General features: G+C 45.0%; 1 protein-coding gene across 6 annotated transcripts in view; it reads left to right on the top strand.

The window, feature by feature from the left end:
* The window catches only part of ppip5k1b (diphosphoinositol pentakisphosphate kinase 1b), a 78,487-nt gene that overhangs the window by 11,263 nt on the left and 51,340 nt on the right, over window positions 1–15,884 (top strand). For 3 of the 6 annotated variants that reach the window (XM_071326656.1, XM_071326658.1, XM_071326660.1), the window contains exons 2-13: window positions 130–804; window positions 1,106–1,313; window positions 1,706–1,796; window positions 1,894–1,979; window positions 2,698–2,852; window positions 3,146–3,247; window positions 3,858–4,019; window positions 4,645–4,766; window positions 5,020–5,121; window positions 8,993–9,079; window positions 9,297–9,372; window positions 9,629–9,738. In XM_071326656.1, the coding sequence (XP_071182757.1) occupies window positions 637–804; window positions 1,106–1,313; window positions 1,706–1,796; window positions 1,894–1,979; window positions 2,698–2,852; window positions 3,146–3,247; window positions 3,858–4,019; window positions 4,645–4,766; window positions 5,020–5,121; window positions 8,993–9,079; window positions 9,297–9,372; window positions 9,629–9,738 (1,469 nt within the window). In that variant the 5' untranslated portion in view covers window positions 130–636. The remainder of the gene's footprint in view (window positions 1–129; window positions 805–1,105; window positions 1,314–1,705; window positions 1,797–1,893; window positions 1,980–2,697; window positions 2,853–3,145; window positions 3,248–3,857; window positions 4,020–4,644; window positions 4,767–5,019; window positions 5,122–8,992; window positions 9,080–9,296; window positions 9,373–9,628; window positions 9,739–15,884) is intronic. The other 3 variants (XM_071326657.1, XM_071326659.1, XM_071326661.1) reach the window with 1 other exon arrangement.

The raw sequence follows: 15,884 nt of genomic DNA on the forward strand, positions 1-15,884 counted from the left end.
CGTTATTAGACAGCCTGTTGACGTTCTAACAAGCACTGAGCCATGTCTCTACGGGGTTTATCTTTTTACATGTTCTGTTCCATAGTAGTGCCATTATCTGCTTCTGCCTTTCTGTGTTGTCCTCTGTAGGTGGTGACGGATGGTGAGACTGTGGAGGAACCTTTTGTGAACCGCTCATCTCATCCTCCTCAGGCCAGAGTGATGCCACTTTTCAGAATGAGACCGCTCTCCTGACACAGGGAGGTTACTCCTTCCACAACTCGGGCTCTGTCCTCTACCTACCTCACCCCTGACTACTTACCTCACCCCAAGTCAACACCCTAGAGCTTGCTTCCTAACCCATGAACCCTCCCCTCGAATTACTACCTCAGCACTTTCCTCTATGTAAACCTGGTGCTCCCAGACCACAGTCTCCACCCTCCTGAGTCTTTCCCCTCACCCTACCCCAATCCATTACACCTTCATCAACCCCTGAGGGGCATTTAAAAAAGGCATTACCAGTGCCTACTCCCCGTTGTCGGTAAGGTGATCTAAGCCTTCCCTCTTATTACCTCAAACCCTCCTACTGTGTACTGGCACGCAAAGATGCGCCGGAACTTTGAGTGGCAGATGTTTGAGTGACGTCCCCACTCTGTCATGTCAGAGACTGGAGGAGAGGGGTGGAGCCAGAGTGGGAATCCCACGTCTGTTTTTGCTTATGAAGGTCATCAAGGCCCAGAGGAAGGAGGCATGAAGAATGAGGGAGAGATGCGAAAAGGAGAGGAGGAGGGGCAGGGAAAAGAGGAGGATGAGGATTACGATTCGGTAAGTGGGTGCATGAAGACGGAGAGAAAGAGGCCCTTTCCCAATTCCTATTTACTTGATTCCTTGCGTCCTCTTTCCTCACCACCTCCTCAAACCGCATTGGGGATAAAGATCCAAGGTCCCTCTCCTCAGACCTTCTCCTTCAATGCATTTTGAGAAGAAGGTGAGGAGAGATGACCGGACAGAGGAAAGATGGAGAATTGTCTTCGGCTTCACCTCGCACAAGTAATCACATCATGTACAGCACATTACAAACAGTAAGATGCGAGTGACCTCTTTCCCTTCCTCTCTGTTCGCCCAGCCTCCAGAGAGGCAGATCGTGGTGGGCATCTGCTCCATGATGAAGAAGTCCAAGTCCAAGCCCATGACCCAGATCATGGAAAGGCTGTGTAAGTTTGAGTACATCACCGTGGTCATCTTCCCCGAGGAGGTCATCCTCAACGAGCCAGTGGACAAATGGCCCCTGTGTGACTGCCTCGTCTCCTTCCACTCCAAAGGTACAAACGAACGTACGTATGTGCACCCACCGCATACGATTACGTGCATCGGGTACTGGCGTGTCCATGCACATTGCACAGATTAACGTGTATAATGTATATGCATGCCAATATACAGTAAGTATACACGAATACAATCTGTACATACCGAACACAGTCATTCCCGTCTTGCTCATGTTTAGTCATAGTGTACGTCTGACTTGTCCTGGTTTAAATTGGGTATATCTTAGGAGAAGGATCAGAAAAGGAAAATAAACATGGGGAAATGGAAATATGTTTAGGACACCAGCATACAGACCAATGGAACGACAATGTAATGGTTGAGGAATTTTCTTCCATTTCCTGTATTATTTATGTGGTTGTGTTTTGTGTATATGAATGCATGTATGGGGGTGGCTTTGTAGGTTTCCCATTGGACAAAGCGGTAGAGTACGCCAACCTCAGAAACCCACTTCTCATCAATGACCTGAACATGCAGTATTACATACAAGACAGGTATTACGGTGAACACACACGCTCAACTTCCTGCTCATACTTTGTCAAAGTCTGTTGACTTGTTCCTTCGTAAACGTTTTGTCTCATGTCCCTTCAGGAGGGAGGTGTATCGTATCTTGCAGGAGGAGGGCATTGATCTTCCTCGTTACGCTGTGTTAACCCGAGACCCAGACAGACCTGAAGGTAAGTGTTACAACACAACTAGTCTCTTGTGATAGACTGTTACCGTTAAATCGATCAGCTGGCTCGCGTGGACGCACATTTTGCTTCTGGGTCCCGGGATTACAAAATAAACAAACTTAAACCCTTTGTGTGTAAATGTAGTTGGAACTGATCCCAACACCCTCACTAAATTATCCTTATCAAAGTCCACTCGCACAGTCTAATAAGAAATTGATGTGCATTGCGAGCAAATACGGTTCTGGATAGTTAGCTCACAGTGGGAAGGCACTGAGTTCCTAACGTCTATTGCCGTGGTGCGCAAAGGAAGTCTTTTTTGTTGCGGTGTTGGGAAGAAAAGTGCAATCATAACCTTGAAAATGAAGATTAGGGGCTATATGCAATCCTACCCGCATTGCAGTATTTATGCGGTAGCTCTTTATGCTATGGTCAAATTCACACTATAGCACTTTTGCAACGAACTGTCAAAATGAAGACCAGAATTTACGGGTTCACAAAAGGTTGGTGAACCGCTGCTTTAAAGGGTTGCATAGTTGTAGGCCTAGCCTATTGAAGATGAAGGCTATTACCATATTAACACCTGCCCAATCCTTTTCAGATCTAAATTGTGCCTATGAATAGGGTTTATAGTCCAATTTCGAATGGGGCATTCATTCAAGTGTGCTTTTTAGGCCCTGATTGAACTCTGTCTCTAAATGACTGTGGTGTGTCTGCCTCCCAGAATGTAACCTGGTGGAGGGGGAGGATCATGTGGAGGTGAACGGGGAGGTGTTCCCCAAGCCCTTTGTGGAGAAGCCCGTGTGCGCAGAGGACCACAATGTCTACATCTACTACCCCACCTCAGCTGGAGGGGGCAGCCAGAGACTCTTCAGAAAGGTACTGAGGGACTAGGGAGGTACAGTTGGCTTCAAATTGGTCATGCTGTTGAAATGATAGTGGAGGGGGCGGAAGCTTTAGGAGCCATGCCGTACAGAAAGGTCTGATACTCAATTATACCCACTCGGTACTCAAACTTTTGGCCCTCATTTGAAATATTTTAGCTGCACTTGATTGGTCTTGCCTGACAGAATGAAACCAATGGAATAGTCCCAAAAGTGCAAACCCCGCCCATCTGTCAGGCGGAATCAAGCGCTCTCATAAGTATATGAATGATCCCCTCTCTCCTGTAGATAGGGAGCCGCAGCAGTGTGTACTCCCCAGAGAGCTGTGTGAGGAAGACTGGCTCCTACATATACGAGGAGTTCATGCCAACGGACGGCACTGATGTCAAGGTATCATCTTAAGTGTGTGCTGGTGTGTGAGCTGTGTCTTCTCGTCTCCTGCTTGGACCTGTTAGATGTAACAAATTGTTTCTTGAATCATACCATGGCAATAGCAGTGTGAATGACTTCATAACATGATTCTTATTTTTGTTCTATTGCGTGGCCGTGATCATAGGCTGGTGCCACCATCTGAAAATGTTAGTGGCACGAGGGGGGAAATGTTAGTGGCACGAGGGGGGGAAATGTTAGTGGCACGAGGGGGGGAAATGTTAGCGGCACGAGGGGGGGAAAGGGTTAGCGGCACGAGGGGGGGAAAGTTAGTCCGGAGCCCTACTGTTTATGGATAACATGGTTCATGGTAGGCCAACATAATTTTTAAAGAGAGAACAAGTGTTATGATCTCAGGGGAAATAGGCCTATGTGAGTTTTTTAAATGCTCAGGAGTTGAGAATACTGGTATAGCTTATCCAGAGACCAAAAAGGTGTTTGATGCAAATCAAACATTATTCATATCCAATGATGTACTGCCCGTAAGGGCGGAGTACCGCTAGTATGTGTATGATATGATATCAGGTGAACACTGGGACCTGACTGTGTGTATAATTACATGTCATATCAGGTGTACACAGTGGGTCCTGACTATGCCCATGCTGAGGCAAGGAAGTCCCCGGCCCTGGACGGTAAGGTGGAGCGGGACAGTGAGGGGAAGGAGATCCGCTACCCTGTCATGCTCTCCGCCATGGAGAAACTGGTGGCCCGCAAGGTCTGCCTGGCCTTCAAGGTGAGGCTTTTCAACTGATCAGACCACTCTGTCTTCTCTCCAAATCAACCTGAAGCCTTAAAACTTCTTAAACTATCCCAATAGTCTGAAGAGACTTCCTCTCCTCAACCTCGTCTTATTTCCTTCGTCTGCAATGATTGTGCAGGAGCTGGATAGGTGAAAGCAACTGATGTATTTTCAGATCAGTGCAGATGAATGAAAGAAGATGAAGGTAGGAGCCGTCTTTAGTCTGCAATATGTAAATATGTGGGCGATCTGACCAAATTCACAAAGAAATGTGAGTTATAGAACGTCATTCTCAGTCTAAGCAGTAGATCTGTGCAGTGTGCTATTCTTATGCTGTTGCGTCTTTTACTTTTGGTTTTGTACACCAGCTTCAAACAGCTGAAAATGCTATATTTTTGCTTATTGAAAATATATTTCACAGTGGTTTAGATGGTACAATGATTCTCTACACTATACGTTGCTTGTTTTGTCACATAAACTGAAATTAGACAAACTATTGACATTTTTGCAACAAGAAAATGGCCAAGCGATTTTCTGCATATTGCAGCTTTAAGGAGCACTTGACTTGATTGGCTACATTCAGTTTAAATGGCTGACTGACGCATTCTTCCACTCCCAGCAAACGGTGTGTGGCTTCGACCTCTTGAGAGCGAATGGCCACTCATTCGTCTGTGACGTCAATGGCTTCAGCTTTGTGAAGAACTCCATGAAGTACTATGACGACTGTGCCAAGGTCTTGGGGTAGGTGCGGCTAGCTGTCATGCCGAGGGGTCAACTATCGGTCTTCCTTACAGCTTAACCCCTGATTTACACTCTGACACTCAAGGATCAGCTGGGTATCTAAAGCTATATGTCATTCCTTGAATTGGCCAGGATCCAAACTTGCGCTCTATTGGTTTTCAAAACCCAAATACTGCTCTAGCTCACTCCATTGGTTGTCAGAACTCAAACACTGCTCTAGCTCACTCCATTGGTTGTCTTCCCCCCCACACAGGAACATGGTGATGCGAGAGCTGGCGCCTCAGTTCCACATCCCCTGGTCCATCCCCATGGAGGCCGAGGACATACCTATAGTCCCCACCACCTCAGGAACCATGTGAGTACTCTTCTCATTTTCTTCCTCCTTTCCGCCTCCTGCTTCTTTCTCCTCCTATTCCTGCTCTTCTCTCCTCTTCCTGCTTATCTTTACTAGAGGTCGTCTTAACAGAGGTGGTTTAGTGAACTAAACTCACGTGATGGCTAACCTCTCTTGAAACTTGAAGACTTGTGTTAGCTCCCGCAGCGAACTCCTAGGCTTTAGCTCATTGGGCTAACACAGTCTTGAGTCACGTATTCCTAGAGAACCCTGCTTCATACCAGGCGTAACACTGTTTTCCATATCCATTTGGATATGTTTTTTTTAAACCCTCATCAGGATTTCTCCTGACTAAATAAAGGATGAATACAATATACAAATCAGTAATGTCACCTAGAGTTGCAAAGGGAGGGTACATTACTGGAAGCTTTCTAAGTTGACCAGTAAACTACCAGCATGTGATAACTTTCAAGGTTTTTGAAGGAAGTTTATAACATGACTTCTAGTGGTCTTTTTGGGTACTTCAGATTATCACTGGTGTCTGGAATTATCTCTGGCCCTCTGTGTGGCTTTATCGCATGTAATATACAGTACCAGTCAAAAGTTTGGACACCTACTCATTCTATGGTTTTTCTTAATTTTTGACTGTTTTCTACATTGTAGAATATTAGGGAAGACATCAAAACTATGAAATAACACATATGGAATCATGTATTAACCACAAAAGTGTTCAACAAATAGTTGGAAGAGTTGCGGAATTATTTGAAAATAATGCCATTGTTAACCATATGGTCTATCCACTAGAGACTCATGGACAGTATTGACACGGATATAAAAAATGTATACTGTGTGTGTGTGCGCGTATGTATATGTAAAAAAAAAATGAACGTTCTCTCACTGTCAACTGCGTTTATTTTCAGCAAACTTAACATGTGTAAATATTTGTATGAACATAACAAGATTCAACAACTGAGACATAAACTGAACAAGTTCCACAGACATGTGACTAACATAATAATAATAATAATGTGTCCCTGAACAAAGGGGGGGTCAAAATCAAAAGTAACAGTCGGTATCTGGTGTGGCCACCAGCTGCATTAAGTACTGCAGTGCATCTCCTCATGGACTGCACCATATTTGCCAGTTCTTGCTGTGAGATGTTACCCCACTCTTCCACCAAGGCACCTGCAAGTTCCCGAACATTTCTGGGGGGAATGGCCCTAGCCCTCACCCTCCGATCCAACAGGTCGCAGACATGCTCAATGGGATTGAGATCCGTGTTCTTCGCTGGCCATGGCAGAACACTGACATTCCTGTCTTGCAGGAAATCATTCACAGAACGAGCAGTATGGCTGGTGGCATTGTCATGCTGGAGGGTCATGTCAGGATGAGGCTGCAGGAAGGGTACCACATGAGGGAGGAGGATGTCTTCCCTGTAACGCACAGAGTTGAGATTGAGCTTGTTGTCATTGCAGGCAGTCTGATGATTCTGTGACACACCGCCCCAGACCATGATGGACCCTCCACCTCGATCCCACTCCAGAGGACAGGCCTCGGCGTAACGCTCATTCCTTCGACGATAAACGTGAATCCGACCATCACCCCTGGTGAGACAAAACTGCGACTCGTCACTGAAGAGCACTTTTTGCCAGTCCTGTCTGGTCCAGCGACAGTGGGTTTGTGCCCATAGGCGACGTTGTTGCCGGTGATGTCTGGTGAGCACCTGGCCTACAACAGGCCTACAAGCCCTCAGTCCAGCCTCTCTGAGCCTATTGCAGACAGTCTGAGCACTGATGGAGGGATTGTGCGTTCCTGGTGTAACTCGAGCAGTTGTTGTTGCCATCCTGTACCTGTCCCGCAGGTGTGATGTTCGGATGTACCGATCCTGTGCAGGTGTTGTTACACGTGGTCTGCCACTGCGAGGACGATCAGCTGTCCGTCTTGTCTCCCTGTAGCGCTGTCTTAAGTGTCTCACAGTACGGACATTGCAATTTCTTGCCCTGGCCACATCTGCAGTCCTCATGCCTCCTTGAAGCATGCCTAAGGCACGTTCACGCAGATGAGCAGGGACCCTGGGCATCTTTCTTTTGGTGTTTTTCAGAGTCAGTAGAAAGGCCTCTTTTAGTGTCCTAAGTTTTCATAACTGTGACCTTAATTGCCTACCGTCTGTAAGCTGTTAGTGTCTTAACGACCGTTCCACAGGTGCATGTTCATTTAATTGTTTATGGTTCATTGAACAAGCATTGGAAAAAGTGTTTAAACCCTTTACAATGAAGATCTGTGAAGTTTTTGGGGATTTTTACGAATTATCGAAAGACAGGGTCCTGAAAAGAGAACATTTCTTTTTTGCTGAGTTTGTGTATATAGGCACAGTTGAAGTCGGAAGTGTACATAAACTTAGGTTGGAGTCATTAAAACTCGTTTTTCAACCACTCCACAAATTTCTTGTTAACAAACTATTGTTTTGGCAAGTCGGTGAGGACAAATACTTTGTGCATGACACAAGTAATGTTTCCAACAAATGTTTACAGACAGATTATTTCACTTATAATTCACTGTATCATAATTCCAGTGAGTCAGAAGTTTACATACACGAAGTTGACTGTGCCTTTAAACAGCTTGGAAAATTCCAGAAAATTATGTCATTGCTTTAGAAGCTTCTGATAGGCTAGTTGACATAATTTGAGTCAATTGGAGGTGTACCTGTGGATGTATTTCAAGGCCTACCTTCAAACACAGTGCCTCTTTGCTTGACATCATGGGAAAATCAAAAGAAATCAGCCAAGACCTCAGAAAAAAATTGGAGACCTCCACAAGTCTGGTTCATCCTTGGGAGCAATTTGGGGGGCCAAGTCTGGTTCATCCTTGGGAGCAATTTCCAAACGCCTGACGGTACCACGTTCATCTGTACAAACAATAGTACGCAAGTATAAGCACCATGGGACCACGCAGCCATCATACCGCTCAGGAAGGAGACGCGTTCTGTCTCCTAGAGATGAACGTACTCTGGTGCGAAAAGTGCAAATCAATCCCAGAACAACAGCAAAGGACCTTGTGAAGATGTTGGAAGAAACAGGTACAAAAGTATCTATATTCACAATAAAACGAGTCCTATATCGACATAACCTGAAAGGCCGCTCAGCAAGGAAGAAGCCACTGCTCCAAAACCGCCATAAAAAATGCCAGACTACGGTTTGCAACTGCACATGGGGACAAAGATTGTACTTTTTGGAGAAATGTCCTCTGTCTGGTGATACAAAAATATAACTGTTTGGCCATAATGACCATCGTTATGTTTGGAGGATAAAGGGGGAGGCTTTTAAGCCGAAGAACACCATCCCAACCGTGAAGTCATGACCTCAATCCTATTGAAAATGTGTGGGCAGAACTGAAAAAGCGTGTGCGAGCAAGGAGGGCTACAAACCTGACTCAGTTACACCAGCTCTGTCAGGAGGAATGGGCCAAAATTCACCCAACTTGTTGTGGGAAGCTTGTGGAAGGCGATCCGAAAGGTTTGCCCCAAGTTAAACAATTTAAAGGCAATGCTACCAAATACTAATTAAAGTGTATGTAAACTTCTGACCCACTGGGAATGTGATGAAAGAAATAAAAGCTGAAATAAATCCTTCTCTACTATTATTCTGACATTTCACATTCGTAAAATAAAGTGGTGATCCTAACTGACCTAAGACAAGGACTTTTTACTAGGATTAAACGTCAGGGATTGTGAAAAACTGAGTTTAAATGTATTTGGCAAAGGTGTATGTAAACTTCCGACTTCAACTGTATGTTTGTGTTTTTCAAGTATAAATTATCTGTTAATTACTGAGTATTCCAGTATCTTTGGTAAGTTATCCAAAGCTTTGCAACCCTAATGTCACCTATCCCGCAGGATGGAGCTGCGCTGTGTCATCGCCATCATCCGCCACGGAGACCGCACCCCCAAACAGAAAATGAAGATGGAAGTCAGACACACTCTGTGAGTCTTTCCATCTTCCCGTTTCCTGCTCCTCAAATGCCCCCTCTCCCCATTCCCAGTGGATATATCACCTGCTCCTCAAATGCCCCCTCTCGCCATTCCCATTGGACAGAATTTGACACATGACGTTTAATGACTTTCTGATCAACGTCATATAACAAATACAACTTGTAATTCACCTTCCCCGGTCCTGTTGTTTCCGTTGTGTCTTTTTCAGATTCTTTGAGCTGTTTGAGAAGTACGGAGGGTACAAGTCAGGGAAACTGAAGTTGAAGAAGCCCAAACAGCTACAGGTCAGTCCAAGTATCTCTTATTTGCCTGTAACCCAGGAACCTGCAGTGTGTTCCTCTGTTGAGGGGAACTCTATTTACGACAATATGGTAGTTTTTTCAATGTTTCTTCAATCTGGAAGTTTTTCCTGACCACTGTTGCCTTCGCTTGCTCTTGCCCTTCGCTTGCACTTTGTAGGGGTTAAGGCTTTGGTTGCTGTTAAGCACTTTGACACATTAGTTTGATTGACTGATGTCAGTTGTGTGTGTGTGTGTATAGGAGGTGCTGGACATTGCCCGGCTCCTACTGGCTGAGTTGGGGCAGCACACGGACTGTGAGATTGAGGAGAAGAAGGGTAAACTGGAGCAGCTCAAGACTGTCCTGGAGATGTGAGTGAGACTCTTATAGCTGGGCTATAGGCACACACACATCATGCCCTGATCTGTCCATTTTATCGACCATGCATAAGGTAGTGAGTGATCTGCTCTGCTGTGTCTATGATGCGTTGGTGTAGAAACCTCCTGTGTCATTGCTGTGTATGTCTGTAGCTCAATACACAGATTGAATTGGCCTTATTCACTAAGCACACTAGCCTAGTAGCTTTCACATTTACTTTGTGAACACCCCCCTCCATGTTTCTCTAACTCTTTTTCTCCCTATCTCTTTTCCTCCCTCCTTTCTATCTCTCCAAAGGGAATCCAGCTTGAATGACACTCAGTACGCACCTTTCCCCCCCTGTCCTTTTAAAGGAAGAGGTTCACTCCTCCTTGTTCTCCGCACTCACTGTAACCACTGCTACCATTAACCCCTATTCAGAATGATGAGGGATGTTATACTGAACTTAGAATCAGGGAGCACTAGCCACAACAGTGTGCGTGTGTCCGCGTGCGTTTGGGAGAGTGCTTTGTTGTCTGCAATGCATGTCGTTCTGAAAGTTGCCCTGTAATTCCTCTCACTATCCCTTCGCCCTCCTCCTCACTCTTCTCATTCTCAGTGTACTATATGTAGGCTTACTGTTTGAGCCCGTTGATAATGGTATGGGATTGCATATTAACCAGTTACCTGTAGCACCTCATTGACAATAACCAAGGACAACATTCTTGGTTGGATCAAATACAAAGGCCCAGAGTAATTTCAGTATGTTTAAAAAATATACAGTTGAAGTCGGAAGTTTACATACACCTTAGCCAAGTACCTTTTAATCTCGGTTTTTCACAATTCCTGACATTTAATCCCCTGTAAAAATTCCCAGTTTTATAGGCTGACCACACCGCTCGCATCGTGTGTGCGAGCGTTGCAAAATATATTTAGAAATCTATGTTATTCAATTGCACCCACACTGCTTGCGCGCGCCAACGAGCGTCTGCGTTGCCATGGGCTAAAATAGAAATCAGTTCTATTTCTGACGCAGATCGCGCTGCAAGTCCTGCCTCTCCCATCTCCTCATTGGTTTGTAGAAGCAGGTACCCACGTGCCATCTCCTTATTGGTTATACCCACGTGGGTGACTGAAAGACGAACGAGGTCAGTGGCGGTAATGCACCTAATCTATGAAAGTTGCTAATCGCAATTGACTTATGTCAAGAGGAGAAAAAGCCTGGAAGGAAGAGAGATGACTAGAAACGATTCAGTTGACCGTTTTATGTGTGGATTAATTGTCGGAGTAGAGGACTTTGGGCATTACAGATAAAATAACAACTCAATGTTTATATCCCATGACAAATTAGCTAGCAACAGCAAGCTAGCTAAATAGGTCAAATGCTAGCTAAATTGCCATACATGTTTAATGCTTTTCGACCTGTCCCCAAATTAATGTAATTGGTTCAGAGTTTGTTTTGATATTTTAACCTGCGTGTCGTGATCGCGTTTGGTGTGGGGGGACAAAATAGATTTATGCACGATGGCGCACGTGCGCAGCCGGTTTGGGTTCCGTGTTGGGTCAGTTAGGATCACCACTTTATTTTAAGAATGTGAAATGTCAGAATAATAGTAGAGAAGGATTTATTTCAGCTTTTATTTCTTTCATCACATTCCCAGTGGGTCAGAAGTTTACATACACTCAATTAGTATTTGGTAGCATTGCCTTTAAATTGTTTAACTTGGGTCAAATGTTTCGAGTAACCTTCCACAAGCTTCACACAAGAAGTTGGGTGAATTTTGGCCCATTCCTCCTGACAGAGCTGGTGTAACTGAGTCAGGTTTGTAGGCCTCCTTGCTCACACACGCTTTTTTTGTTCTGCCCACACATTTTCTATAGGATTAAGGTCAGGGCTTTGTGATGGCCACTCCAATACCTTGACTTTGTTGTCCTTAAGCAATTTTGCCACAACTTTGGAAGTATGCTTGGGGTCAGTGTCCATTTGGAAGACCCATTTGCTACCAAGCTTTAACTTCCTGACTGATGTCTTGAGATGTTGCTTCAATATATCCACATAATTTTCTGCCTCATGATGCCATCTATTTTGTGACATGCACCAGTCCCTCCTGGAGCACAGCACCCCCACAACATGATGCTGCCACCCCCGTGCTTCACGGTTGGGATGGTGTTCTTCGGCTTGCAAGCATCCCCCTTTTTCCTCCAAACATAACGATGGTCATTATGGCCAAACAGTTCTATTTTTGTTTCATCAGACCAAATCAAGTTTATTTTATATAGCCCTTCGTACATCAGCCAATATCTCGAAGTGCTGTACAGAAACCCAGCCTAAAACCCCAAACAACAAGCAATGCAGGTGTAGAAGCACGGTGGCTGGGAAGAACTCCCTAGAAAGCCCAAAACCTAGGAAGAAACCTAGAGAGGAACCAGGCTATGAGGGGTGGCCAGTCCTCTTCTGGCTGTGCCGGGTGGAGATTATAACAGAACATGGCCAAGATGTTCAAAATGTTCATAAATGACCAGCATGGTCAAATAATAATCAGGAATAAATGTCAGTTGGCTTTTCATAGCCGATCATTAAGAGTTGAAAACAGCAGGTCTGGGACAGGTAGCACGTCCGGTGGACAGGTCAGGGTTCCATAACCGCAGGCAGAACAGTTGAAACTGGAACAGCAGCAAGGCCAGGTGGACTGGGGACAGCAAGGAGTCATCATGCCCGGTCGTCCTGACGCATGGTCCTAGGGCTCAGGTCCTCCGAGAGAGAGAGAGAATTAGAGAGAGCATACTTAAATTCACACAGGACACTGGATAAGACAGGAGAAGTACTCCAGATATAACCAACTGACCCTAGCCCCCCGACACATAAACTACTGCAGCATAAATACTGGAGGCTGAGACAGGAGGGGTCAGGAGACACTGTGGCCCCATCCGATGATACCCCCGGACAGGGCCAAACAGGAAGGATATAACCCCACCCACTTTGCCAAGGGCACAAATGTCCAGAGGACATTTCTCCAAAAAGTACGATCTTTGTTCCCATGTGCAGTTGCAAACCGTAGTCTGGCTTTTTTATGGCGTTTTTTGAGCAGTGGCTTCTTCCTTGCTGAGCGGCCTTTCAGGTTATCTCGATATAGGACTCGTTTTCCTGTGGATATAGATACTTTTGTACCTGTTTCCTCCAGCATCTTCACAAGGTCCTTTGCTGTTGTTCTGGGATTGATTTGCACATTTCGCACCAAAGTACGTTCATCTCTAGGAGACAGAACGTCTTCTTCCTGAGCGGTATGACGACTGCGTGGTCCCATGGTGTTTATACTTGCGTACTATTGTTTGTACAGATGAATGTGGTACCTTCAGGCGTTTGGAAATTGCTCCCAAGGATGAACCAGACTTGTGGAGGTCTACAAATTTTTTTCTGAGGTCTTGGCTGATTTCTTTTGATTTTCCTGTGATGTCAAGCAAAGAGGCACTGAGTTTGAAGGAAAGGCCTTGAAATACATCTACAGGTACACCTCTTATTGACTCAAATGATGTCAATTAGCCTATCAGAGGCTTCTAAAGCGATGACATAATTTTCTGGAATTTTCCAAGCTGTTTAAAGGCACAGTCAACTTAGTGTAGGCAAACTTCTGACCCACTGGAATTATGGTACAGGGAATTATAAGTGAAATAATATGTCTGTAAACATTTGTTGGAAAAATTACTTGTCAGGCACAAAGTAGATGTTCTCACAGACTTGCCAAAACTATAGCTTGTTAACAAGAAATTTGTGGAGTGGTTGAAAAATGAGTTTTAATGACTCCAACCTAAGTGTATGTAATCTTCCGACTTCAACTGTATATACACACACAGAGTACGAGTCAAAAGTCTTGCACACTCTTGGCATTTTCTCAACCAGCTAAATGAGGTAGTCACCTGGACTGCATTTCAATTAACAGGTGTGCCTTGTTTAAAGTAAATTTGTGGGATTTCTTGATCGAATTTCTGCAAAGAAACCAATACTAAAGGACACCAATAATAAGAAGAGACTTGCTTGGGCCAAGAAACACGAGCAATGGACATTCGACCGGAGGAAATCTGGCCTTTGGTCTGAGTCTAAATTTGCGATTTTTGGTTCCAACCACCGTGTCTTTGTGAGACGCCGAGTAGGTGAACGGATGATCTCCGCATGTGTGCTTCCCACCGTGAGGCATGGAGGAGGAGGTGTGATGGTGTGGGGGTGCTTTGCTGGTGATGCTGTCTGATTTATTTAGAATTCAAGGCATACTTAACCAGCATGGCTACCACAGCATTCTGCAGCAATACGCCATCCCATCTGGTTTGCGCTTAGTGGGACTATCATTTGTTTTTCAACAGGACAATGATCCAACACACCTCCAGGCTGTGTAAGGGCTATTTGACCAAGAAGGAGAGTGATGGAGTGCTGTATCAGATGACCTGGTCTCCACAATCCCCCGACCTCAACCCAATTGAGATGGTTTGGGATGAGTTGGACCGCAGAATGAAGGAAAAGCAGCCAGCAGCTCAGCATATGTTGGAACTCCTTCAAGAATGTTGGAAAAACATTCCAGGTGAAGCTGGTTGAGAGAATGCCAAGAGTGTACAAAGCTGTCATCAAGTCAAAGGGTGGCTACTTTGAAGAATATCAAATATATATATGTTTTTATTTAACACTTTTTTTGGTTACTACATGATTCCATATGTGTTATTTCATAGTTTTGATGTCTTCACTATTATTCTTCAATGTAGAAAATAGTACAAATAAGGAAGAACCCTTGAATGAGTGTGAACCTTTGACTGGTACTGTGTGTGTGTGTGTATATATATATATATATATATACAGTGGGGAGAACAAGTATTTGATACACTGCCGATTTTGCAGGTTTTCCTACTTACAAAGCATGTAGAGGTCTGTAATTTTTATCATAGGTACACTTCAACTGTGAGAGACGGAATCTAAAACAAAAATCCAGAAAATCACATTGTATGATTTTTAAATAATTAATTTGCATTTTATTGAATGACATAAGTATTTGATCACCTACCAACCAGTAAGAATTCCGGCTCTCACAGACCTGTTAGTTTTTCTTTAAGAAGCCCTCCTGTTCTCCACTCATTACCTGTATTAACTGCACCTGTTTGAACTCGTTACCTGTATAAAAGACACCTGTCCACACACTCAATCAAACAGATTCCAACCTCTCCACAATGGCCAAGACCAGAGAGCTGTGTAAGGACATCAGGGATAAAATTGTAGACCTGCACAAGGCTGGGATGGGCTACAGGACAATAGGCAAGCAGCTTGGTGAGAAGGAAACAACTGTTGGCGCAATTATTAGAAAATGGAAGAAGTTCAATATGACGGTCAATCACCCTCGGTCTGGGGCTCCATGCAAGATTTCACCTCGTGGGGCATCAATGATCATGAGGAAGGTGAGGGATCAGCCCAGAACTACACGGCAGGACCTGGTCAATGACCTGAAGAGAGCTGGGACCACAGTCTCAAAGAAAACCATTAGTAACACACTACGCCGTCATGGATTAAAATCCTGCAGCGCACGCAAGGTCCCCCTGCTTAAGCCAGTGCATGTCCAGGCCTGTCTGAAGTTTGCCAATGACCATCTGGATGATCCAGAGGAGGAATGGGAGAAGGTCATGTGGTCTGATGAGACAAAAATAGAGCTTTTTGGTCTAACTCCACTCGCCGTGTTTGGAGGAAGAAGAAGTATGAGTACAACCCCAAGAACAACATCCCAACCGTGAAGCATGGAGGTGGAAACATCATTCTTTGGGGATGCTTTTCTGCAAAGGGGACAGGACGACTGCACCGTATTGAGGGGAGGATGGATGGGGCCATGTATCGCGAGATCTTGGCCAACAACCTCCTTCCCTCAGTAAGAGCATTGAAGATGGGTCGTGGCTGGGTCTTCCAGCATGACAACGACACGAAACACACAGCCATGGCAACTAAGGAGTGGCTCCGTAAGAAGCATCTCAAGGTCCTGGAGTGGCCTAGCCAGTCTCCAGACCTGAACCCAATAGAAAATCTTTGGAGGGAGCTGAACGTCCGTATTGCCCAGCGACAGCCCCGAAACCTGAAGGATCTGGAGAAGATCTGTAGGGAGGAGTGGGCCAAAATCCCTGCTGCAGTGTGTGCAAA

The sequence above is a fragment of the Salvelinus alpinus genome, chromosome 9, assembly GCF_045679555.1.
Source record: "Salvelinus alpinus chromosome 9, SLU_Salpinus.1, whole genome shotgun sequence".
In the NCBI taxonomy this organism is placed as follows: Eukaryota; Metazoa; Chordata; class Actinopteri; order Salmoniformes; family Salmonidae; genus Salvelinus; species Salvelinus alpinus.